The following is a 25,579-nucleotide window of genomic DNA, read 5'->3' on the forward strand; positions in this document are numbered from 1 at the left end:
GCAAGTTTCAAATGCATCAATGCAACCATACACAACTGTATTTGCATGTTTAATAAATGGGCCGTTATATCATTTTTTATTAACCTTCCTCTAATAGCTAACTGACACTTCACTGGGCTGTTTTAATACTATACAGTATACGCATATTGTCTCTAACAACTGAACATGTTATGTGTTTGTCTAAAGATCTTTGTTCCTCTGGCTGGTGTCTTCTGATCCTGCTGTCATGGAGATTTTTATCAACTCCTCCCTGCTCTACGTCTCTCTAAGACCCCTCAACTCCACAGTCGGTGAGAAGACAGTGTATGAGCTTTGCAAAGACATGCCTGCTGTTATCATTTGGTACCTGGGCCTGCAGTTCATCAACATGTTCCTGGGCATCCCGGCCAACCTCATGGTGCTGTGGCTCATCCACAAGAACAAGGGGGACTCCTCCACCTCAGATATCTTCATCCTTCATCTGGCGATTTTAGACGTACTCTTCTGTCTCATCCCTCCACTTGAGCTGGCCAACATAGTCTTCTTCACCACCAGCAGCACCTGGTACGTCCTGCGCTTCTTCTACGGCATCAAAGACTCCTCGCCTCTCTTCCTTTCCTGCATCTGCCTGGACCGCTATATGGCCGTGGTCCACCCCATCACCTTCACGGAGCTCAAGGACCGTCAACACAGAGCAGTCCTGGCCATCATAGTCTGGCTGATCATTCTGGCCTACGCTGCTGCTAAATGTGTGGGCAACATTGTCAACTTTGAGAAGGTCTTTACGGCGATGATCCTCACGGCGTTCGCCTTCATGGTGTTCTGCAACATTGCAATTCTCTGGGTGCTGAGGCAGTCTGGGCCTGGCAGAGACGAGATGCATCCCGTGAAGAAGAGAGCCTTCAAGATGGTTCTCATCATCCTGGCCATCATAGTGTTCAACTACTTCCCACCTGTCGCACTGTTTCCCTTCCAGGACTACTTCTCTCCTGACGTGTTTCGTTGCTACATTCACTATGTCGCATTCGGCTTGATGGACTTAAGCAGCAGCATTCAGCCGATGCTTTACCTGTCCAAGGAAAAGCTCAACTGCTGCCAGCGTGGCACCACCCAAATCCAATAGGGATACATGTTTGCTTTCATATGAATGTTGCTTTCGTGTAATATATAGTAGAATATATAATGTTCTTGCTTGGTCCAATGTTGAAAATGCTGATTATTAACAAGATGTATTTTCCAGTGGTTCCCAACTTGTGTAGTCTGGGTGCACCAAGGATGACTCCAAAGATGAAGTTCTTGTCTATTCTGAGGCTAAATTAATAAATAGCATATTTTTTAGATTTCTCATGAATTCTCTCTGCCAGCTAACATAATTAGCATATTTCCCAAAATGTTGAGCTTTTCTGTTAAAGGGTTGGTTCACCAAAAATACAAAATCATTTCTCAGTTACCTCAGGTGGTATAATGTATTCACACAGATAGTTTGGGTTGTATTTGTCTAGGTTTAGAGATGAACAAGAGCTGAAATAATTATTGCCTACAATTATTTAAAAAATAGAAAATTAATCATCAACAATTTTAATCATTAATCAAAAAAATTTAAAACAAAAATTGCAAAAGAAATGCAAGTTCCAGAGTTTTAAATGTGAAGACAATCTTTTCTTGTTTTACATGGAAGTAAATATTTGGGATGTCACTTTGTTGTCCGAGAAATTGTGATGGGCTTTTTCTGATTGATTGGAAAATACACAATAAATCGATAATGAAAATAATTGTTGCAGCCCTAAGAGATACCAAATCTCTCCCAACTGAATACAATGGAGGTCAACGGAATTTTGTTTGTGCTACTTAAAATGTTCAAATATGACACTAAAACAAACTACAAGAACTTGTAACTTGTCTTTCCAGAAATGTCCCCAATAATAGTCCCCATGAAAACAGCTGATAGTGTCTTCTGTGGATATTTCAACCAGGAAAGTAGTCATTTTTCAATGTTTTGAGCACCACATTTGAAATTCTATCCATCTCCATTGTACTGGAAAATCTCACTTCCACTCTCAGTCAACTGTTCTTTCCTTTGTGGTGATAAACTAAACCTTTGTCCCCACGTGTGTGAAGTGGTTAAACAGGATCAATTTTCTTTACTTTTACTTTATACATCAAGGAACAAATGCTGGGAACCACTGCATTATGCACAGTCACTTTCCTATATAATGTGTTGTAGTTGCTTTTCTGGTTGAATTAATGTGTAAAAAAGAGCTCACAGAATGTGTATGAATGTGTTTTGTACTTGGGGAAGATAAAGATTTTTTTCTTGCTCACTACATTTCATTTCAAATCCTATTAATAAGACTGTTACAACCCTATTAATCAGAGAGTAACCATTGATGTAAAGTAACTGAAGGAAGGATGGGAGGCGCTTGTAACAAAATTATCGGTACAATTTATTAGCAAAACAAAAAGAAATGTGCAACGCTGCTCCACAGCAACGGAGGACAACAACACACAACGGCGAGCTTGCCACGGTCTCAGGCCAGAGGCCGATTTACAATGAAACAGAACAACAGCGTTAGTAAATGACAAAACCAAAACCTAAACTGCTATCACCAACCTGGAAAGGAGAGGGAGGAGGCAAACACACACACACAAAAAAACAACAATCTCTATGTAAAAAAGACATACAAAAAGCTTTTGGTTAACTTTTCACTTTAATTTAGACACAAATCACACAAAAGTAAGTCACAATATAGTCCTAGTAGCAAACACTCAGTTTAATATACATTGCTGTGCAGGTATACCAACCAGTTGCCACAAAAAACAGTAGGCCTTTTATCATAAACATGACATTTTACTCCTGTGTGTTAGTTGTACATATTTCATGGTAAGAGACGCGTTTCCAACAGTGAATGACCTAAAACGGATCCTCTAGAAGCTCCACATTCTCTGAGATCAGCAAAACAATTATTTACTATTAAAAGCCGGTCAATCGAGACAGATTATTTGCAGGAACATTATTTTCAGAAACATTACTAGACAAATACATTCGTGTCAGTTTAATGGATTGCTGACTGTATAGTTAAAGCTATATACAACAATATATTAATGATCTTCACCTTAAGTCACTGGTGCAGCACACATTTCTAACCCTCTGGCTACTACGACGTGTACACGAGCATCATAATATCTTAATTCTAAAACACTTGTGTTGTTGTTTTATTTTATTGTTGTTGCTGCTATAAATTTACATTTATAGTTATTATAAACTATACATTTTATTTTCATGGAGGTCAAAAGTCAGGACAACAGAAGAGAAACCTGAACCTGGATTTCAGTGTCTTGCTTCAGCAGGTCGGTTGAAATCATCCTGACAATCTGACAGACATTGCATTGAACTTTTCCTTTAAAGCATTTAAAAAAATACCAACATTTTTGTAACATACAGCATGTTTAAAAGAACTTTTAGGGTCCCATTAGCTGCCTATTTACACTGTGCTGTGAAAAAGAAGACAAGAGGAACATTAGTTTATCAATCAAGATAAAAAATAATAATCAATTAGTAGGACCTACTAAATCACAGCAAAGACTAGACAACAGTGTATTGCACTGTACCACAACGACACATACAGTTTTGAACTCAGGAACAGCAGTTAAGACAATAATAATCTAAACTCAAGCTCTGCTTAACAGCTTTTTCTGGAGCTTTCAACCACAGCACACAACAATAGCCCTGCATTAAAACAGCGCAGGGGGCTGCATTGGTGGTGGCGTTTTGTTTAAGTTACCAAAGAAACGATAAAATACGATCCAGGAAGTCCAATTTGATTAACAGACTAATACAAAGTGTTTAAATGCTTATTAGAGACCAAAATACTGCACAACAAGGTTATGAAGGCTGTGAGATGTGATTCTGAAAAAGCTAGTTAGTTGATCTTGATTTGAGATGATTTTGTAAAATCACACACAGCACTCATTCTCAGCGTTTATATTACTCATCTTCTAAGACTTTGGTTCTAATTTCTGAAAGTGTCTCCGAAGCTGAAGGGCGGTTTGTTTCCGCCTCGCTGGTGCTTCCCTCGCTCTGAGCCTTCTGCTCCTTGACCGCGTGCATCTTCAGGTGCTTTTTAAGGGAGGACTGGTCAGTGTAGGTCTTTCCACACTGGCTGCAGAGGAAGACCTTCTCTTTGGTGTGCACCAGTTCGTGTCTCTTCAGATGACCCGACCTGCTGAAGCTCTTGCTGCAGTACGAGCAGCTGTACTCCTTCTCTCCGGTGTGAGTCCTCTGGTGCAGTTTCAGGCTGCTCGCCACCGTGAACTTCTTGCCGCACTCGTTGCAGCTGTACGGCCTTTCTCCCGTGTGCATCCGCATGTGTATGGTCAGGTGGCCCGCCTGGCTGAAGGTCTTTTTACACAGCTCACAGCTGTATGGCCTCTCACCAGTGTGAATCCTGTAGTGTGTTTTGAGGTCACCCAAGCCGTTGAACCTTTTCCCACACTGAGCGCAGCAGTATGGCTTCTCGCCGGTGTGGATCCTCTCGTGTATACGCAGGTTGCCTGCATTGCTGAAAGTTTTGCCGCACTCCTGGCAGCTGTAAGGCCTCTCCCCAGTGTGTGTCCGCAAGTGGACTTTGAGCTGGTTGTGCTCGTTGAAGCGCTTCCCACAGTGCGAGCAGGAATACGGCTTCTCTCCAGTGTGGACGCGTTTGTGTATCCTGAGCTGACTGGGATGGGCGTATGTTTTACTGCAGACGTTGCAACTATAGGGTCTTTCTCCTGTGTGGGTACGCTTGTGGGATTTGAGGAGATCGGCCCGGCCAAAGCGTTTGCCACAGTAGCTGCAGCTGTGCGTCTTTTCAGCGCTGTGAGTCTTGATGTGGATGTTGAGCGAGGCTGCTCGACTAAATGTTTTGGGACAGGTGGGACAGCGCAGAAAGTTGTCACGGATCTCCAAAAACCCATCTGCGGGAACAGCGGCGTTTTTCTCCTGCACCATTACTTCTGGCTCCACAACCTGTCTGCTTGCTGCCTCGGGATCTATTTCTGATTCAGGGTAATATCTCATTGCATGCTCCAACTCTTGCTTAGAGAAAATGTCATTGTCACCATACTGCAACACGCCACTCTGCTCCTCTTCCTCTGTCTTAATGAACTGTCCATCCTGCATGTAAGTGTCAGAAACAATGGTGACTTTAACTTCACTGTCACTGCCTCTGGATTCTTGTTCAAGGCCTGTTGATGGCGGCAGCGGTGCATATGCATCATGACTGTCAAAACTGACCTCCGTGCTCTCATTTTTTATTGGCCTCATTGTCAGATTGAGATGGGATGAAGGCTGGGAGAGGTCAATAGCACCGGTTTCATCCAGGCCAGGCTCTGTTTTTACAGATATCAAGTTTGGGGTGGACACACCCACCTCTGCTGTGTTCATACATGGTCTTTCTACCATATGATCAGTCTGCAGTAAAAAGGAGGAAGGGGATATGCTCTCCCTCATCTTGTCTTTCTGCTTCCTCCTGAAGCTCTTCTTGTCACTGCTGCATATGGACATCTTGAACGTGGCCTGGGTGGAGCTGACGAGACGACTGTTCCATTCTGAAGTGGAAAACCTTTCAGTGGCATCTTGTTCACGAATATCTGTAAAAAAAAAAAATAGAGTCATAGTAATTTAGTAATACATACATTACAGCTAGAATGTTTCATTAGCAGACAGTAGTACAATAAAGTTTGTGTCCCTAATAACTTCCTGAAGAACTTATCAGGCTCTTTAGCTGCTCTTAATGCTCCACTATGTTCACAAGATAGCTGCTAACTTTGCCTGTCTGTCATTTGGTGTTGGACAGGTAGTGTACAGTGAGTTTATCAGAGTTTTGTTTTTTGCTAAAATAGCTGCCTGTTATCATCTAAGGGTTGTCTCCCCCTAGAAATATCATTAAAACAATGCTGTGTATTGTAAATAACATAATGGTGTATACTTAAAATATCTGTGTAAGCAGTAAAACAATACAAACCCCCAAAAAATGCTTTTTAAGTTTAGAAACATTTGGGTCCCCCCTCCCTTGCCTCACAGTGGTTTGGTCCACTGCATGCTGTAGGATCTGCGCTAGACTCACAGTCACAGTTAGGGTTGGGCATCGTTTGGATTTTAACGATTCTGATTCCAATTGCGATTCTTCCTTTCGATTCCGGTTCTTATCGATTCCGATTCTTTGAGGGGTGGAGCTGAAATGGGTCACGTGCCTATTTCACAAATAAGAGGAAAGTTTTATTTTGATTCAATGGTGGGTTGCAGTTTTACCGGGCTTTTTCAACGTAAAATAAAGCCACACTAGAGCGCTGCTTACTGTGCTCCAAGGCTGCAACACAACAAGCGCCTGACTGCTACGGAAACCAAAACTTGCGCATGTTAAATTTGGAACCCACGATCAGATTTGAAACCAAATCCTCCAAAGGATTCCAATAAAGAAATGATTCCACTGGAATCGTAATTTTTGAAACGATTCTCGATGCCCAACCCTAGTCACAGTCACATCGGGTAGTGACAGGAATGTAGTAAGTAGGCGGTTCAAGGCTGTTTTATTCACATTAAACATCGGATGAAGTTTTTCTTTTCTCAAATAGAAATGATGCTGAGTAATAAGTAATTAATTAATTAGTCATGACAAAAAATTTGACATGTAAGTGTAATGTAATGTAACGTTACCTAGCTTGTTTAATAGCTTGTTGGATAGAAATGCACCCACTACGACTAACGTTACCACGGCGATAAGCCTAACGTTTTGTGTGTGAACTCATATTAGGGTTAATATTGAAGATCTACTGTTGTGTTTTGCTCAATATGAAGTTAAGTGGCTGATCAGTTAAATATATATCCTCTGTCCCAGACAAAACCTAATATTTATGTGGAGGACGCAAGATCATTTTATAATTATAATATGACCGCGTGGTGAACCTATGAAACTAACTCATATTTAGACATCTGACGTTAAAGATTTGTGTTGTTGTTAAAAATGACAGAGAAAAGAAAAACAGACATAAGATCCTTTTTCAGTAGGCCTACACCAAAACGACAAGTAAGTACAATAAGTCCTCATATCAAGACAATTTGGTAACATCTTTATGGGTGCTTATGGAAATAGCCTACTAACGTCACTATGTTACAGGCAAAGGAGACAGAAAGAACTGAGGAACAGGGAGACCAGAGACAGACAGGTGGAGAGTCTCAGGTAAGTGTGTTGAGCTTAGTTCATATTTTTGGGGGTGTGTGGCTGTCAGGGTGAGCAGATGAGCTTTACCAGTGGCTCACTAATTTACATTATGATCAGCTAATTTAATTTAATTTATATATATATGGGGACACTTTTTTCAAAATAAGTCATTATGTTTTAAGGTATTTTTGTGGCTTGATTATAAACAACTTAAAAATAAATACATGGTTTTAAAGAAGAATATTTTGGTCAATTTAGTCAGCTATTTCATTGAATCAAGAGAAACACTGAAAAGAAGGATAATGGTACAGTCTCCATGCTACACTAATGATAGTATTAAGGCTTTCCTCTGTGAACACATGTCCTCTACGAGTATAATTGTGGCGTATTATTTGTGTCCCCTTCAAAAATTGCTCTTCAGAAATTTTAGGTTTATTGTCCCCCCCCTACTGTTAGATCAGATTTACGCCCATGTGTGAAACTAAGTGAAAAAGAACAATGAGCTGAAAGACACTAAAATGCCCCATAGAGCTGAGGGCAGCTGGGTCTTTGTCACTGCACCCCTTAACATTACACAGCCATTTGATGCACTTCAAATATTAAGACATTAATTAACCTAGCTTTGCCCAGAGGATGCATAAAGGCACCCTGATGAGTTTGTATTGTAAACAACACAAAATCTGTATTATTAAGGCTGAACTAAACATGATGAATGCAGGTCATACAAGGGAATATCACAGATTATATATTACAATGTGTAAAAAAAAAAAAAAAAAAGGTCTGGAACATTCTTAAAAATAATATCTGTAGTAATACTAAGGCAGCGGTGTTGATGTTTTTATTGAGGTCCAACACTGGGATGGATGGATGGACACACACACACACACACACACACACACACACACACACACACACACACACACACACACATAGTTGCAGTAGCTGTTATTAAGGAATTTGGTGCACACAGTTTCAGCTTAGCTATCTCACTGAAACTAAAAGTTCTAGATAATGCAGTAACGTTAGCTAAAAAGTGTGAATGATTCCTGCATTTTGAAAAATATTGTATATTACATCTTCAGGTACACAGATATTTGTGGTTTACTGTGTATTGTAGAGTTGTCTGTATTAACTTAATCTAGTATCTAGTATGGGCAAGATACTGTGCCAGTAATGTAGTACAGTGTAATTAGTATTGTATTACACAGGATCACTGAAACCAATGCCTATTTTCTACCTCATAAACGTTTGCACGGGATTGTTTTTAATGTACTTCAACCTGCATGTACGTCTGCTTCCGGTCTTCTGCCTCCTATACTGTAGTGTATACATACACGCGCACAGGCATAATTTGCTGACAATGCAGGCGATGCTCGAACAAAAGATCAGCGGCTGCATGAAGCTACAGTGTCCACTGCCGCAACACAGACACCGTTATTTACGGAGTGTAGGCGACCATACCTTTTGCAGCAGACTCGGTACTTTGCTGTGCAAACAGCAGCCGCTTCAGGCCCTCGTTTTCAGACTCGATCCTGTGTATTGTGCCCTGGTACTCAGACAGGGTCCGGTCCACTGAGTCCAGGATGTCGCTTACTGTGGCTTTAAATATCTCATTCAGAGAAGACTCCAGGAAGAGTTTCAGATCACTCGACTTGGCCATGTTAGACCGAGCGGTTGCAGCTGTGGACAACTCGCCAGATGGTTTGTACACGGTTGAAAGTATCTGGAAAAAAGTGGGTGTGTGGCTGTGCGACTCTGCTGCCGTGTGCGGAAGAAACAAAAGCAGGAGACAGTCGCACTAAAGTGACGGCGAGGAGAAGCTGGTTTTGTTTTGTTTACAAGTCTGCAGCGCCCCTGCTGGTGTGGAGGGGAGTCGTTAGATTAGCCGGGGCCCAAGCTAACGTTACTGTGATACTGTTTACACAAATAACAACGATGAAAATTGTGTTTAAATAACAAGAAGAACTGCAAAACTATAGCAGCACTACTAGGACACTAACGTTACTACTTTGCTATATTGCTAGTACCATTACTTCTACTAAATCAGCTACTACAGCCACTAGATAGCAACTAACTCACTACAGCTGCAAGGATGCTCACATAAATGCTAGGTAATGCTAATATTTTATCAACGGTAATCTGAATGCTTGTCATGCTAATGGCACTTATTACAATGTTTACTTAGGTTAGTATGCTTTAACTTTAACTTAACGCTAGCAAACTGCAACAAAGCTAGTAACAGGAGTGCTAACAATTTTAATGAAAATACTAATTACTTAGCTAAAAATGCTGATACCCGTGATGAATGCTACTACCAGTAAAGCTAATAATGATTTTGCAACTGCTAAAGTTAGCTAATCATGTGAGTAATGATAGCTAATTATGAAAAATTAGTCAGTAACGCTGCAAACAGTAAGTTAATGCTAAAACTATTATTATTATTATTATTATTATTATTAAGTGGTTACGCTACAATTTAAATAAAGGAAAATGTGTTACCCAGAAAGTAATTCAGCGCTAAAAAAATAAAAATAAAAAGTCTAATTAAAAAAATATGCAGTAAAGGTGAGCCTTTTAACACATGTCTGTGTTAAACAGGGGTTTCTGCCCATAGCTAGACACCAAGCCAGTAAACCAATAGTAAGAGGCCCAGCTAATTCAAGTGCAGCTAATGAATTTGAATCTAAATACCTTCTGGTTCTGCCTTCTGGCTCTTCCTCCTGTCATTTGCAGGAATGAAGCTGAGCCGCTCCCCTCACCTGACCTGTATGTGTGTGCTTGCATGCCTTCAGGGTAGTAGGCGTGAACAGAGGCCTCTAAAGGTGTCTGAGCGCTTAGGTCATCTGCCAATCACAATGTCCCCTTTATTTCTTCCTCCTTGAATACATTTCTCCCATTTCTTCCACAGCCATACCTGCTGGGAGAGGAACGGGACAGAGGGAGACTGAAGTTGGTTCTTGATCTATCCCAAATGGACAGGCAGCATGAAGAAAAAGAAGAAGGAGGACCTGGTCCAGACTAGGACTTGCATGCATCGTTATGCGACACCACAAACTATAAGGCTGCTCGGCTTAAAGAGAGCGGATGTGAGGCTCTTTTGTTGTGCGCAGCAGGTTCAGACGTAATCAACTGAGGGTTATTTGTATGCTTGTGTGCATGTGTGTGTGGGTGAATGTGTCTGTGAAGGTGCAGCACTTTGACAGTAGTATAAACCCGGTATAACACAGCGGCGTGTCTTCCCTCTCACAAGACTTTAAAACCTCACAAGCCTGTTGATCATATGATGTTGCTTTAAAAAGCCTCAAGGGGGTAAGTCATGCTTCACAGTTGAAAAGATTTCTACTAATAGGATTTTTTTAATACATTTTTTAAAAATCTTTGAGGTTGCATAGTGTTCAAATTCAGGTCTGTACCATGTTCACTGGTGGTAATGCATGACACAGGGAGTGTTTGTGTTTATCCTCTTTAGACAAATTCTATTATTATACACATTTATAAGTCATTTCACAACTCTCGCTTTACCCAGTGTGACTGTGTTCCTCTTTTTTATTTGCTTCTGTCTGGTATTTTTTTTACTTCTTTAATATTTTGTTTATCATCCTCTCAAGCGTGTGGTGTGGCTGTATAAACCTCCCGTGCATTGTAAGCAACTTCTCCTGGTATTCTCCACTTACTGTAGGTTGTTTGAGTAACATTTGGCTGAAAGTATCCTTTATTTTTGTTTGGAGGTGAAAAAGAGTTTCTATCTCCGCAGTCATCTGAGTGTTTCATCATCAACAGTGCTGCCACAGATAACATCACACACAGAGGACCAACTATGTTATCATTTGAAACACAATATTTTCTCAAAGAGCAGCAAGAGATCGTAATCATTACTGTACAATATCAGAATGGTCCAAATTATTTCTAATTTTAGTTTATCAAACTTTCAGATTCTCACTTATAAACCTTAAGGGAGACGATACAGCTGCTTTAACATTTTAAATGTATGTTTTAGTATCTCCACATTTTAGTTTCAAACTGTTTTTGTTTAACAGGAGGTGCATTCTCTTTGTTAATCTTTCTTAACTCTTGTACATGTACTGTAGCACTTGTCGCACCCTGACAGGAACTGAGAAGTGAGCACCCACACAGGAAATGTGGTCAAGGTCTGTCCCGGATGTTGGTTGCATGACGTGAATAGAATAATTAAGATAGACAGAGAAGTATAGAAATAAAAAGCATGACAGAGAGGGGAAGATACGTAGATGAAGGTGAGATCAAATCAAAGATTAAAGTAGGAAGAAGAGAACAAGATATGAGGTTTGACATTTTAACTGTTAACTGTACAAACACAGATGATAATTTGTTGTTAAAGTTCTATCTCTGTTGCATGCAGTTCAAATTTGGACCCTTTCACGGTTTTATCCTTTGCCCAGAGTCACTGTGCAGCGTGGCAGTTAAACTGCTCACCAGAAACAGCCCCTCAACCCCACCCTCTGCCTCTTTCCTGATCCACACCATACACCTCTGTCTCTTTTACTCTCTATCTATGTTGCTCACTTGCTCGGCTGATTTTCTGTCTGTGGTCAGGAAGTACAAGTGTGACATTTCACTAAAGTCTATTGCACTGCACTCCTGCAGTTAAAAACTCCTGAAGTTAAAATCAATTGACAAATGAGCATTGCATGCTAAAAAAACCTTCTCCAGATTGGATTTGACATACATTTGGTGAGTGTGTGGAGTATTTTTGTGCTATCAGGGCCGGAAATTATTTTACTTCAGTTTTGTTTTTGCTCAGAGCATTGTGTGTGATTTAAAATGCTGTTCTCAGTAGTTTTAAATGTACTCTTTCTCACAGATGAATAGAAACAAATAAAGAGCTTTAAGACAACCCACTAACTCTACAACCAAATATAGTAGAGTCTTATGAATGGCTTTTTTGTCGCTCAGCAAATCAGATGTTTCTCCTGTAGGCTACCCAAAATGTTTTTATTTATTTAATGAAGAATCCATTTAGCAGAACAATTTTGTTGTTACACAATGTTACGGCTCCCAAAATTCAAGGGAAGACTTTTTCATGCTGCTTCAAATAGGGTTGTGGTAAAATACCTTTGAAATGTTAATATTTTTTTTCTCTTGTCACAGATCTGTGAATGGCCCCAGTGGAGGTTGTAACATGCTGCAGGATTTCACATTCATGGGATCATACAGAATGATCATCATTCATACGGCACAGGAGGACATTTTGTAGCGAGACATTTACCACTACATCATCTTTTACCAAAACCCACAAACGCCCCAACAACGGAACTGACAGAGATTCATGCTGCTAATGGAGGAGGAAAACTTGTGCACCTCTTTGCCAGATGTTATAGATTCAGTCCTTCAGCAGCCTCAACAAGACTCATGGACCTCTATCGACCACCAGTACATCAATGGAGAGCAGGAGGGCATTGAACTGGGCGACACAGAGCTACAGATAAACCAGGAACACGGGACAGATCAACTCAATCCCTCCCCAAAGGCAGGACGAAAGACTCCTGAGGAGGCAGAACAATGGGAGCAGATACTATGGCCGGTGTGCCCCATGACCTGTACAAGTCCTCAGCTTTCCTTTGCCACAGTGCAGTGGGACATGCCCGATCCCTCTGCAGAGACACTTTCACTCATGACTGACAGCAGCTCAGCCAGTGAGGTGGAGTCTGGCGCTGTGACGAGTCTAGACACCACTTCCCCGTCACTTCACCAATCTCGAGACATTAATGCTGAGCTTTACAAGAGGGAGGGCAAAGGGGAAGAAGATGGGTTTGATTCATGGCTTCTGAACTCCAATTTAGAGTGGACAGGAACCAGCTCAGAGGTACGTACTGTGTGTGCGTGGAGATACAAGGCAACGTGTGATGTCGTCATGCTGCCATTATTTAGAATTTTGTCTATTTCTGTGCATTTTCTGTGTGTATATACGCCTCTAGATAGTTTCCTGTGTCAGTAACCGTTCTTTCTCTAAGCGCTGACTTGACTCTGGCCTCACCACCTCAGTCTCTAGCTCTGTTGAGACGAGTATTTGGGTCACTGTAGTAGCTTGGGCAGTGGTGGGAGTAATAGAGTGGATGTAATGTTGGCCGGATGAGGCTCAGAGTGCAGCTTCTTACTCACGAAACAGCTGGCAATCGCAAGCTCTAGCACAAATCATTTTCATGATCAATGGTCTGTGTTGCAATTTCCAGCCATGTGATGCTGCAGATGTGCAAGAGCCGCCGACACAGGAAAGGGAAGATCCAACACATGAGCTGTTAGACTGTAATAACGGTACGTATTTCTCAGAGAGACACTTTCTAGTCTTTTTCTATCTTCTAGTTTTTAAACGGGAATGTTTTTTTCATTTGTGTTTCAGTTAAATAATTCATGATTCTTTGTTTCTGGAGTTTGTGTTATGCTTGTGGCCTGCTAATTTTTACTAGAAATATATTCTGGTTTAGCTGCAAAACTGTGATGTTCACCATCTTCTTCAAAAATCTTAACAGAAATCGCACCGAGGACGGACTCAGAAGAAGAGGAGGGACTCTTAGGAACCTCAGATCCAGAAACTGCAGACTTAATCGATATTCTTAAAGAGAATGAAGTCTCAGAAGATGAAGCGGACAGTTTTGTAGATCTAAAACTAGAAGAGGAACAGGAGGAGCCTAGCATTCTGCTGACTGGACAGGGAGAATCAGAGGAAGAGCAAACTTCTGCAAATGGTGTTGAGAAAGAAGAGGAGGGCGAGGGAGAAGAGGAGCAGATAAAAGTGTCCTGCGCTGAAGAGAGTGAAGAGGCAAAAGCTGTCAGTCGTCTGAGTGATGTGTGAGTATCATAGACTTAACTTATGAAAGGGGAACAGGAAGTGTGTATGAACAGTAAATGCTTTCATTATGTTAAGTACAGTATTATGTGGTATTATAACTACAATGCATATTTCATCTGCACTTTGTAGGGAGCTTCTTGCAGAGCCAGTACAAGCTGACGATACTGGACCAACCATAAACCCAGATAAGCTAATTCATCTGCAGCAGTCAGAGCTTTTGGAGGAAAGGCGGCACTCAGGGACTGGAGACGATGTAGAGCTAGTAGAACGGTTACATGAAGATCCCACATTTCAGACTGAAGAGCCAGAAATGTGTGAAGATGTAGATCAGAACGTGGACCCTGAACAGTCAGAGGCTGTGGACAACAGCAAAGAACCGTCGATACAGGCGGCAGATAATGCAGAGAGAATAGAAAACTTACCAGAGATAGTAGAGCTGACTGAAAAAACAAGTTGTTTTGAGCGACGAGATAGTGACCAAACGACTTCACAGGACGTAGAGGACGTAGACGTACAGCCTGAGCACGCCGAGTCCGAGCAGCTTGTGATGGCCGAAGAGCCAGAGCAGATCCAAGCAGAGGTGACACAAGACTCTGAGCAGTCAGGACTGTCGCAACATCTGGAACAGTCACCAGAGATGGAACTGACAGAAGAGTCAACCCAACCTGAAAATGCAGACCTGCCAGAGGACTCCTCTCAGTCGGAGCAGACAGTTTGTGTTGAAGCTGAAGACCCCGGAGTGGCAGGGCAGCAAGAACAGACGGAGCCATCCGAGCGAAATGAGCAGACACCGCAAACGTCCAACTTGTCTCAGCCAACGCTCTCTGAGCAGCTTGTGCAACCAGAGACAGACGAGTCAGAAATAACAGAGCATCTGTCTCCCGAGACCGAGGTCACTCAGCAGACAGCAGAGGCCGAGTTCAATCAGGTGGACAAACAAGCTGAGGCGTCACATCAGGGTGAAGAAGTAGGAGGTGCTGAGGATAGATCCAGGCAAACAGTTGTTGCAAATGGAGAGCAAACCAAACCCCCTGAGACTGCAGTGCCTCCTATTAATGGAGAAGAGGTGAACAGAAAGATGGCCTGCCGCCTCGCTGAACGGCTGTTTAAGTTGGATGGGATCCAACGTGTGGACGTGGTGAAGCACTTAGACAAAGAGTAAGCCCATTTCACATACTCATATTTTATCTTACTTTCTTTTAAACTCTAAACCCACAACTTGCCAGTGGAGCTGCAGCTGCAGAATCGTTTCTGCTGCTGTCGGGGCTCCTCAGCCTATTAAAACAGTTGTATTATGTCTTCTGTGGCTTTCGAGGAGCTTTTAAAAGTCAGAGAAAATAACCCTGGTGATGTCATCAGGGGGCATCTCAGCTTCCAATTAATAACAGTAAGTATGTGTTACAAACTCGGGGGCGTAGAGGCTAATAGACTTTGGTATTAACCAGATCCGGAGAGTCTAACGAAAGATGCTATTGAGTTGCATTATGGGAAGTGTAGGATGCATTTTGTTTGGAGTTTGATTCATACTAGGAACAAAAAAATCAGGGTATCTTAACCTCTGCTGCCTGACAAAAAATTGCTGGATTACCCCTTTAAAGAGAAACCTAACACCAGGTAGAAAAGCAGTGTTTCACCGCGTCTCTGGTTGCACATGTCATTGGGTTATGGTTATAATAACATTGAGATTTAGCTAAAAATTCATCCTGTCCTGGTGACATTACAGTAAATTCTGAATGTCTTCTGGACCTTTTTGACAGTTTGAGTTGAGTGAAATGACCACTAAGTTCCTCTGTATGCACGGCCATCATATTCAAAAAGCCATCTTTTCTTTTTTACTGTTTTATCCAGACCACATAATTTTCCTTTGCTCCCTTTTTTTTTATATTAAATGCCGCCCATAATCATCCCTGAAATATTGTCAAGATATTGAGTTAAAGACACTTTATTTGTTTTCTATTCTGTCCCAGTAAAAAACGTTTTTAGATTAACTAGTGCATCCCGTTGAAAATGTGCCTGTTTGTAACGGGTGATTGCTTGGCCTGTGGAATTATTCAAAACCAAATTGTACCCCAAAATTACTTACAGAAGGACCCCAAACCACTTAATATGCAACTCCACTGTATAGCCTACTACTGACTTACAGTGTAGGCTACTTCTACATCAGAGGAAGACATTGTACTACTGTATTTACCTGACAGAGAACCGGGAAGATTCAGAATGCAATCACAAAATATCACAATGACAATGTGGAGTAATCAGACATTAGCGTCATGGATTCAGGGCGCAGTGTGCTACCCAACCGGCCCGCTATGAGAGTTAATCAGCACATATCTGCGTTAATCAACCACCAGAACCGGACCGTGTGTGTGTGTGTGTGTGTGTGTGTGTGTGTGTGTGTGTGTGTGTGTGTGCGCGCGCGCACGCGACAGAGAGAGGGAGAGACGTCTTGTGTCGTATGATCATTAACTAATTTAACACTTCAGCAGAGGTGTTCATTTCCATACAGTTTTTAGTGGCTTGACGGGTAACGGTGAAGTATGGATTTGATTCGCGGGGTATTTTGGCGACGGTAATGTTATTAGTGTTGTAAGTTAGCAGACTTAATTAACCCAACCCAGGGTGAGTCTGATGAAAACTGCTGTGTCTGCCCGGTTCAGCTCTGAGATTTTCTCGCATTGTACAGCGCTGTGAAGGAATAATCTCCGAGATTACGTTATGTTCTGCCAGCTCTCCGCAATTTAATACAATAGAAAAGAGTACCCACGCTGTTGTAAAGCGTCTGCGTGTGATGTAAAGGTTACCTTCCCACCAAACACGCCCCCAAACACGGACACACATATATACAGATACGTCTCGCTTTATTAGATAGATAGCCTGCCTATAAGTGGCATCACGCTCTGTGTGCCACTTGTTGTCTGTAGCTGGTTGTGCTTTGCATGTGTGGGAATCTGAAACGTCCTTAAATTCGGGAATTGTCGTTTGTTTCTGTCTATCTCTTTTTTGTTGGATTTCTAATGCAAACAATGTCAAACTTGGCACTGCACTTACTCGTGCCCGTAGCAAGACACCTGTCAAGTTTGAAATCCATCGGACTAACGGTTCGAGAGATATGCGCATAACACACACACACAGACAGACAGACGTTCCTGCAATTTATAGATAGACTAGTACAGAGCCCGTTGAAAATGTGCCTGTTTGAAACGGGCGATTGCTTGGCCTGTGGTATTGCTGCTTGTAGAATTCTTCAAAACCAAATTGTACCCCAAAATTACTTACAGAAGGACCCCAAACCACTTCATATACAAAATACATCTACATCAGAGGAAGACGGTGTACTACTGTATTTACCTGACAGAGAACGGGGCAGATTCAGAATGTTATCACAAAATATCACAATGACAATGTGGAGTATTCAGACCACTAACGGCTCCGATATCTAAAACTGCACCACCAGATACTGAGAGTGACACCAATGAAAAGACTGAGCAGTAATAGCAATAAGCAATGCTCAGCCAAGTCAAGTATTTAATGTGGAACAACCTTAAATGCCTTAAGAAGAATTTAGGACTCATGGCAGTGCGCTACCCACCTGGCCCATTATGAGAGCTAATCAGCACATATCTGCGTTAATCAACCACCAGAACCAGACCGTTTGTGTGTGTGTGTATATATATATATATATATATATATATATATATGTGTGTGTATATATATATATATATATGTGTGTATATATATATATATATATATATGTGTGTATATATATATATATATATATGTGTGTATATATATATATATATATGTGTGTATATATATATATATGTGTGTATATATATATATATATATATATGTGTATGTATATATATATATATATATAGAGAGAGAGAGAGAGAGAGTCATATGATCATTAGCTAATTTAACACTTCAGCAGAGGTGTGAGCCAATGTGTTTCTTTTACCTATATATTTAACGATATCTTTTGCATTTCTAAACCAAACAACGTCAAACTGCCCGTAGCAAGACACCTGTCAAGTTTGAAATCCGAAACAGTTCAAGAGATATGCGCATAACACACACACACACGTTTGTTTCACTATCTTTGTGGGGACCCATCATTGACCTAATGCATTCCATAGCCCCTTACCCTAACCTTAACCATCACAACTAAATGCCTAACTTTAACCCTTACCCTCACCCTAACCATAACCTAATTCTAATCCTAATCCTAAAACCAAGTCTTAACCCTCAAACAGCCCTTTAACCTTGTGGGGTCCCCACAAGGCTGTGCAGACCCCACAAGTATACTGTATTCCCCGGTTTTTGGACCCCACGAATATAGTAAAACAAACACACACACACACACACAGACTTTCCTGCAATTTATAGATAGATATAAACCGTATTATATAATTTCTAAGAAATAAAGTGGTCATAACACTGATACAGAATGTGTTGTGTGTCTGTTTAGTAATGACTTCAGTCGTGCTGTCGGGGAGGAATACCTCAAACTCTTTGACTTCACCGGGGAAAGTCTCGATCATGCCCTGAGGTGAGAATTACAAAGGCGGAGCATGGATTTTTTTATGCAGTGACATCTCTCACAAAACACTCTCATAAAATGTCTCGTAATCCTCTTTTTTCCCCTTGGTGTTTCTCTCTCTCTCTTTCACAGATCTTTTTTGAAAGTGGTGGTACTGATAGGAGAGACCCAGGAGAGAGAGCGAGTGCTGCAGCATTTCGCCTGCCGCTTCCACCAGTGCAACCCTGACTGCTTTACCTCTTCAGGTGAGCTTCAGTCATGGTTTACTCTTCGTTCTCTGCTCAAAGATACAGCAGTGAGCGCTCACATATGACGGATGAATGTGTAATTTTTCCTCTTTTTTTTTCCATCCTCAGAGCCTGTGTTGGCTCTCACATGTGCTTTGATGCTTCTCAACACTGACTTGCATGGACAGGTAGGAAACATTTATGACAATTTACATCTTAAGTTTTGTTCTGACATGGCACTGTGTTACCAGATGATCTCTGTGAGGCATTTAGTCAGTCATACGTTTTGTGTTTTAACAGAATGTAGGAAAATCCATGTCCTCGTCTAAATTTGTGTCCAACCTCAATGGGATGAATGAAGAAGAAAACTTCAGCAAGGATCTCTTAAAGGTAATTACTGTCGCTGATTATTTTTGCAGAAACCAAAGTCAAATCCTTGTTGGTGAAAGTAATTGAACTTTTTCCTCTCCATCTACATTGCAGAGTCTTTACAATTCTATAAAGAGTGAGCCGCTGGAGTGGGCTGTGTAAGTGCACTGATATAAATACCGTCATAAAACATCATCTGTTCTTCATTCTTCACATATATAATCTCACACATACAGTAAGAATCTGTCCTTGCATTTTAAAGTGACGAGGAGGAGTTGAAGAACTCTGTGTTGGTGGACGAAGACGCAGGAGAAGATGCGCCGCTGCGTTCAAGAGCCAACCCCTTCCAGGACGTTCCTCATGACAAAACGGCCCCTGTGGTCAAACAGGGATTCCTCCAGAGAAAGCTGCATGCTGACATTGACGGCAAACGCAGTGAGTGAGACACAAACATCCATCTAGTTTATTTAGCCTTTGAGGATAGTCAGGATTTAAAGGCAAAGTCCGTAATGTTGTTAATTTGACATCAAAAGAATCAACAACAACATGAGATCCTCTGTCAGATGGGAATTGGTGTGAACTGAGGATTTCTGATGTTTGGCTTTGCTGTGTCTGAAATGAAAGATATGTAATCAATCATGATTTAAACCAAATTTTCATTTTAAAGGCAAACATTTAGTTTGACTATGTTAAATTAATTAATTATTAAAATATTTCATAGTCAGGCCTTTTTCAGTAAACCTTTAGGAGGCAAAACTCTAACCTTTTACATGGTGTAATGACATTTAATGTGTAATTTAAATGTTTAAAATGTATATTTTATTTTGCTGGATTTTACATTTTATTTAAATTAACATATTTTGTTAATAATCACCATTTAATGTTTTAAATAGATTAAGTTTTTTTTAAATACATGCACTGAATCTGAGCACACCACATTTTCCTGTAAAATGTTATTTTTGGGTAAGCGTCAACAGCACTCACTCTTATAAAAACTACGCAATGGGTCAGTGCTCTTGTTAGTTTAAGAAATAAAGAGATTGTATACAATTTCAACTTATAATTTATAGTTGAGATACTTATCGGACATGTTGATAATGCAGTAGGCCGCTTCAGCTCTTTATTTGTTGGTGAACCTTGCATTTTGATAATTTCTTGGCGTTCTGATGATGTTAAGTTCTCATTTGTAACAAGTGGCCTTCATCATGAAGGACTTCAATATCAATGCTGTCTAATGAATGTTTCTGTGTGGCAGCTCCATGGGGGAAGAGAGGCTGGAAGACTTTCTACGGAGTGCTGAGGGGAATGGTCCTTTACTTACAGAAGGTTAGTAACTCAACTCTGCTGGTTTTTCAGCATTATCCAACAGCACTCAATAGCATTAAATATTTCTTTCCCTATTGTTATGACCCAGCTCTAGGCCACAACAAAGAGGAGACACACCATGATAAAGTTTAACAAAAATGTACTTTATTAAATCAAACCGAATTAGACCAAATAAAAGGATTATTAAGGTGTGGTGTGGTGTAAGTGTGCATGAGTGATGATGTGTGTGCGTAAGTGAAAAGTGCAAACAAAGTATAAAGATAAATTAAACCACGTAAACAAACCAAAAGGGAAACCGACGAAACCAGGGAGAACCGGACCAGCAGCAACCAGCCACAGAGAGAGACAGGCAGAGAGACCAGAGCTACACTGCAGCCAGGCTAAAATAGCCTGGGCACTCTCAGGTGTTCCAGGTTACTCTGACCAGCTCCTCAGTCAGAGAGACAGGTGAACAGCCAGCAGGCCAGCTGACAGTCTTGCCTGGGCCCGGGACGAGTTCATCTTAGATGGGCCCCCCCCCCGTACCCAGATCTCTCCTTTTCCCTTGCTCTTCCTCTCCTCTGCTCTTCCTCTCCTGTTCCTCTCCTCTGTTTCTTTCTTTCCTCTCCTCTGCTCTTCCTTTCCTCTCCTCTGCTCTTCCTCTCCTCTCCTCTCCTCACCTCACATATCTCGCTGAAATTAAGTGTGTGATCGGTCTCTGATCCATCCTGCTCAGACTCTCCGACGGGGCAGCGGGCCCCTGCAAGGTTTACAAGGCTCGTAAACGTTGGCTGCGCTGTTTCTTACCTTGCTCTACGTTGACTTTACTAGTTCCAGCTTCACCGTGACCACCTTTTTAAAAATATTTGTTTAGAAAATCTCTAAGGCCTTTATTTTCTTCTTCTCTTCTTCTCTTTTCTTTCCTTTTCTGAGCACCGGACTTGTGCTGACCGGACATTTTGAGCGTACTGAACTTCAAATCAAATGACAATCAGTGGCCAAACCATTTTTGTGTTGGGGGTGGGGAGGTTCTTGACCACCACAAGGACAATTAGGAAGAAAACAAAAAAAAAGCTTTTATGTTCCACAAATAGGCCTATTTTAATTATTTTTTTTAATTATTATTCTATAATTTAATGAGGGCCCAGTTCTGCCCCCACCCTGGGCCCGGGACAACAGACCCGTTTGTCCCCCCCTATCGGCGGGCGTGACAGCCAGACACAGCAGGGGTCGTCACACTACAGTATATATAATGTAGTGTCTTTGTGTGTGTGTGTGTGTGTGTGTGTGTGTGTGTCAGGATGATTACAGGAGGGATCAGCCGACTAACGAGGAGGTGGTGAGTGTGCACCACTCTCTGGCCGAGCAGGCAGCCGACTACACCAAGAAGCCACACGTCTTCCGTTTGCAGACGGCTGACTGGAGGGTTTTCCTCTTTCAGGCCTCGTAAGTCACAGAAGTGTGCTTGTGTGTGTGTGTGTGTGTGTGTGTGTGTGTGTGTGTGTGTGTGTGTGTGTGTGTGTGTGTGTGTCGAGAGTCGAGCAGTCAGTGTCACTGTTTGTTTTCCTCTCAGATCCAAAGTGGAGATGTATTCATGGATCAGCCGCATCAACCTGGTTTCGGCTCTTCACTCCTCGCCTCCGTTCCCCGCCGCCGTCGGCTCTCAGAGGAGGTTCTTCAGACCGATCCTCCCCTGCTCACAGTCTGCTCAAACTCTGGTACACACTCATACTTCTCCTATTCATGATTGCAAGTCATATTGTGTATTAATGTGTTTTTCAGTATTTTAAAATGTTTTGGCTTAGTGTTACATATGATAATGTCACAGGTTTAATTCCTGGTATATTCTAGAAATCCCAACTCTACTGTGACTTTAATTTATATATATATGTTTAGACACCAATGATATGAACTGTCAGGTTTGCTGTAGTAAAACCCATAAGCCGATCGGACCAGAAGATTGAGTCAAGCAATAAGACTAGAAAAGTGCAAACAGACTGAGTAGGCAGGTGAGGGAGGGGGGACGAGTCTAGATGGGTTCCGGTACAGAGAGCAGCTGGCTGGCAGACTTGAGTACGGGTCTTGATCCGAACGACAATCTAGAGGGTGTGGGTAAGTGACGGGGTCTCAAGGACCAAAATCAGAGAATCCTTTACTTTGACAGAGCAGACTGATCTCACTAAGTGGCGTATGTATGACACGCCAATTCGTATGCCATTTTTGCGTGTTATCAAGGCGCGTAATCGTTGTTTAGCGTGTTTATCAACGCCGTTTGGCCTCCATTGACCTACATTACATGTGAATTATCGCCGTAGCGAATAGTATGAAAGGATGGAGGTTGGTTGGGGTGGCAGATGGGTAAAACACAGGATTTTCACCCAGGAGAACTGGGATTGCGTCCCACATGTGGCATTTATCAACTGTTGTTTTTTTTTTGTTTTTTTTTATTATATAATAAAGCCTTCCCCAATGTTCTTTTCCTAAACCCAACCGTTTATTGTTTTCCTAAGCATGTGACGTTGTTTTTTAGTGTTACTAAAGCCTTTCCCAATGTTCTTTCCCTAAACCCAACCTGTGACGTTCTCGCGATAGCATGGCACGTTCTCGCGATAACACGCGATGTATGTTTATATCCGCTGTATACAGCGTAGACATAGACGTGGATAGCTCAAAATGCGTACAGATAACATGCCATTTGGCTTTAGGAAAGTGGCATGTATGTTTATGCAAAGTCATGATGCCATGTTGGACAGAGAGAGATCAGAAGTCAGTTACAGGCAAAAAACACTGGCAAGAAATTGAGATATAAGCTGGCAGAAACAGGCTGGCATCTAACGCCATACTGGTAACGGTTTAAACGTACTCAGTACTTCATAACGATCTGGCGGGGACTGGATGTCTGGCTGTCCTTTTTAAGTCCGCTTTCGACGAGCAGATGAGGTTCAGTTGTGGTGATTGGATCAGCGGCGGGTGTGTGGAAAACCCAGGCCAGGCACGACCCCAAACCGACTGCCAGGGGAGAGATAGAGGGATACGCACACACAGAATAGACAGAACACACCAAGCATACTACAGACAGATAAAGACAAACAAAACAATCACTCACATACAAGTGTCACGGCCCGGGATTCGTGACATGAACTGCTTCAAAATGCTTGTCCTTCATGGTACAAAACTCTTACTGAACCTGTCTTAGGAATGTACCTAATTCTTTGTCTCAAAATACCTGTTGCATGATCCAACTTCAACTTGCCGTTGTTTACATTTTTCTAATTGTTGTTTCATGTTTCCTTCAAATGTCACGTGTATTTTTGAACAATGTCTAGCTGAACTGTGGCCTCTGTGGCTACATTTAACAATTACTTGATAATCATAAAAGACTATTGTCTGTTATAGCAACTTAAGCTATAACCTCCATAAGCTACTGGTCATACCAGACCAAATGAGGCTGTAGCAGCAATTGTAATTGCTCATGAATTTAACTTTTCATTTGTAAAAGAGAGAATGCATCATTTCTTCTTTCAAAGGTTAGATAGTCTCACTTGAAATGTTTGGATAATTCCTTCCCACATAATCTATGAAATTTAAAGAAGAAAAATTCTCTCAAAATGCAGTTTTATTGCAACTTAGATAAAAGTTAATACAGTACCGAAATGGAATGCTTGTGCACCTCTGCAGCTGGAGTATGACGGGGATAATACTTTCTACCAATTCTTTCTATTTGTTCCTCAGCAGTATTTGCGTAAAGAAGAATTTAGCTTTTATCTGTTTTGCTGCTCTTCTGGCTTTGCAGGAACGCCAGCTGCAGTCTCATGCAGGAATGCTGGAGTCCTTCGAGGCAGACTTGTCTTACCTGCAGCAAAACCTGCCAGAGGGCAAAAAAGCCAAGGCCAAGGAGCTGGAGGAGCATCGCGTCAAAGCGGAGTACCTGCACCACGAGGTAATGAAAGCACTGTGAGTGAAACTGTGTGTATTCTGAGTATTATAGGAGCCATTAGTGATCCTGTGTCTCTTCAAACCCTGCAGATGTGTCGCTATAAGATCTACATCCAGGGGCTGGAGGCCTGGAAGAGCGTGAGGAAGACAGGTAGGTTGAGCATCGCAGACCTCAACCTGTTTGATAAAGCAGTGTGTACAGACTCCGTGGGGAACGAAGAGGAGGATGAAGGCGGGCTGAAAAAGTCCCACTCCAGCCCTTCTTTGGACCTGGAGATGGCTCCTTCGACGGTGATCAAAGTCAGACGCAACATTTCAGAAAGACGGACTTATCGCAGGACCATCATTCCTCGGTGGGTTAAAGAGGCCTGAAAGGTGTTTTGTGACCAGTTAAAAATGCGGATTTATAAATTTCTGCTGCGAGCTGACAGGACTTCAGTCTTTTAGTTTGTGGGAGCACTGAACAGTGGAGCAGAGAAACAACAGAGCCATATCTGAGGCGGTCTTTCTGCATTTTTATCTTGTGCACTTTTACAAAAATAAACCTCAGGGAATCCCAAACCCTCAATGTCTCTCAGGATAGAATGCGGGAACCTGATTTGTTGAGTGACTCAAAATGTCTGGACCTAATTTATTTAGTTTTGTTATGTGTTAACTTTTGTCTGTTGTGGTACTCCAAATGGTACAAATTTGCTTTTTTATGTTAGTTTTACTTTACAAAAATGTAAACCACTAGAGGGTGCTGTAGTACAACACAACTCTGAGTGAAAGGAGGGGGACAGAATGTGCCGTTTGTTTAAGAATTTATTTTTGTTTTTAATATTGTGTACAATATGTTGATGCCATTGTTGAATATTGTTTTCAAATGAAGGGGTTATTTCTAAAATGTTAGTTGTTTTTTTTCTCTTTTGGGAAAAATAAAATGTTACTTTTATTCATCATTTGATATGGGTGACTATTTATGGATGTCAACACTTTTGGTTTGAGGGCCTGTAATTCAGTTTGAATGTATTTACTTTATTACTAATTTAAACATTTGCTACACTTACAAGTACATTGTTTCCTTTTACAACAACCTTTTACTCAGTGGGTAGAGCGGGCGCACATATATTTAGAGGTTTATGCCTCAACGCAGAGGTCCAGGGTTCGACTCCGACCTGTGACGATTTCCTGCATGTCTTTCCCCTCTCTCTCC

At 41.6% G+C, this 25,579-nt stretch overlaps 3 protein-coding genes across 6 annotated transcripts; 2 read left to right on the forward strand and 1 right to left on the reverse strand.

Annotated features, from left to right (window-relative positions):
* The first annotated feature begins 226 nt into the window (after positions 1 to 226).
* Positions 227 to 1,102, forward strand: hcar2 (hydroxycarboxylic acid receptor 2-). Its single transcript, XM_078271944.1, has one exon. It carries the CDS (start codon positions 227 to 229, stop codon positions 1,100 to 1,102), a length of 876 nt encoding a protein of 291 aa, XP_078128070.1.
* A 1,297-nt stretch (positions 1,103 to 2,399) lies between these two features.
* On the reverse strand, positions 2,400 to 9,947 carry LOC144531770 (uncharacterized). 3 transcript variants are annotated; one of them, XM_078272054.1, is made up of 3 exons: positions 8,643 to 8,733; positions 6,087 to 6,213; positions 2,400 to 5,610 (listed from the first exon to the last, which is right to left on the reverse strand). In XM_078272054.1, exons 2-3 carry the CDS (start codon positions 6,106 to 6,108, stop codon positions 3,965 to 3,967), a joined length of 1,668 nt encoding a protein of 555 aa, XP_078128180.1. In that variant the 5' UTR covers positions 6,109 to 6,213; positions 8,643 to 8,733; the 3' UTR covers positions 2,400 to 3,964. The 3 variants fall into 3 exon arrangements, with proteins under 3 accessions (XP_078128180.1, XP_078128182.1, XP_078128179.1); XM_078272056.1 differs by lacking the exons at positions 6,087 to 6,213; positions 8,643 to 8,733 and adding an exon at positions 9,873 to 9,947; XM_078272053.1 differs by lacking the exon at positions 6,087 to 6,213 and having other exon boundaries at positions 8,643 to 9,845.
* A 127-nt stretch (positions 9,948 to 10,074) lies between these two features.
* Positions 10,075 to 25,325, forward strand: LOC144531769 (uncharacterized). 2 transcript variants are annotated; one of them, XM_078272051.1, is made up of 16 exons: positions 10,075 to 10,490; positions 12,309 to 13,023; positions 13,391 to 13,472; positions 13,688 to 14,006; positions 14,137 to 15,165; positions 18,476 to 18,556; positions 18,680 to 18,792; positions 18,904 to 18,962; positions 19,075 to 19,164; positions 19,258 to 19,301; positions 19,406 to 19,578; positions 20,399 to 20,469; positions 21,749 to 21,894; positions 22,022 to 22,166; positions 24,242 to 24,388; positions 24,475 to 25,325. In XM_078272051.1, the coding sequence occupies exons 2-16, from the start codon at positions 12,487 to 12,489 to the stop codon at positions 24,754 to 24,756; spliced, it is 3,318 nt and encodes a 1,105-aa protein (XP_078128177.1). In that variant the 5' UTR covers positions 10,075 to 10,490; positions 12,309 to 12,486; the 3' UTR covers positions 24,757 to 25,325. The 2 variants fall into 2 exon arrangements, with proteins under 2 accessions (XP_078128177.1, XP_078128178.1); XM_078272052.1 differs by lacking the exon at positions 10,075 to 10,490 and adding an exon at positions 11,755 to 11,891.
* Positions 25,326 to 25,579: the final 254 nt, after the last annotated feature.

Source organism: Sander vitreus, chromosome 16 (genome assembly GCF_031162955.1).
Source record: "Sander vitreus isolate 19-12246 chromosome 16, sanVit1, whole genome shotgun sequence".
In the NCBI taxonomy this organism is placed as follows: Eukaryota; Metazoa; Chordata; class Actinopteri; order Perciformes; family Percidae; genus Sander; species Sander vitreus.

Excerpts from the sequence above, each read along its gene's own strand:
- hcar2 (XM_078271944.1), top strand. The coding sequence starts at position 227 with ATGGAGATTTTTATCAACTCCTCCCTGCTCTACGTCTCTCTAAGACCC.
- LOC144531770 (XM_078272053.1), bottom strand. The coding sequence starts at position 8,841 with ATGGCCAAGTCGAGTGATCTGAAACTCTTCCTGGAGTCTTCTCTGAAT. Across the intron at positions 5,611-8,642 it reads TACCGAGTCTGCTGCAAAAG|ATATTCGTGAACAAGATGCC; the intron begins GTATGGTCGCCT and ends TTTTTTTTACAG.
- LOC144531769 (XM_078272051.1), top strand. The coding sequence starts at position 12,487 with ATGCTGCTAATGGAGGAGGAAAACTTGTGCACCTCTTTGCCAGATGTT. Across the intron at positions 19,579-20,398 it reads TGACATTGACGGCAAACGCA|CTCCATGGGGGAAGAGAGGC; the intron begins GTGAGTGAGACA and ends TCTGTGTGGCAG. Across the intron at positions 24,389-24,474 it reads CGGAGTACCTGCACCACGAG|ATGTGTCGCTATAAGATCTA; the intron begins GTAATGAAAGCA and ends CAAACCCTGCAG.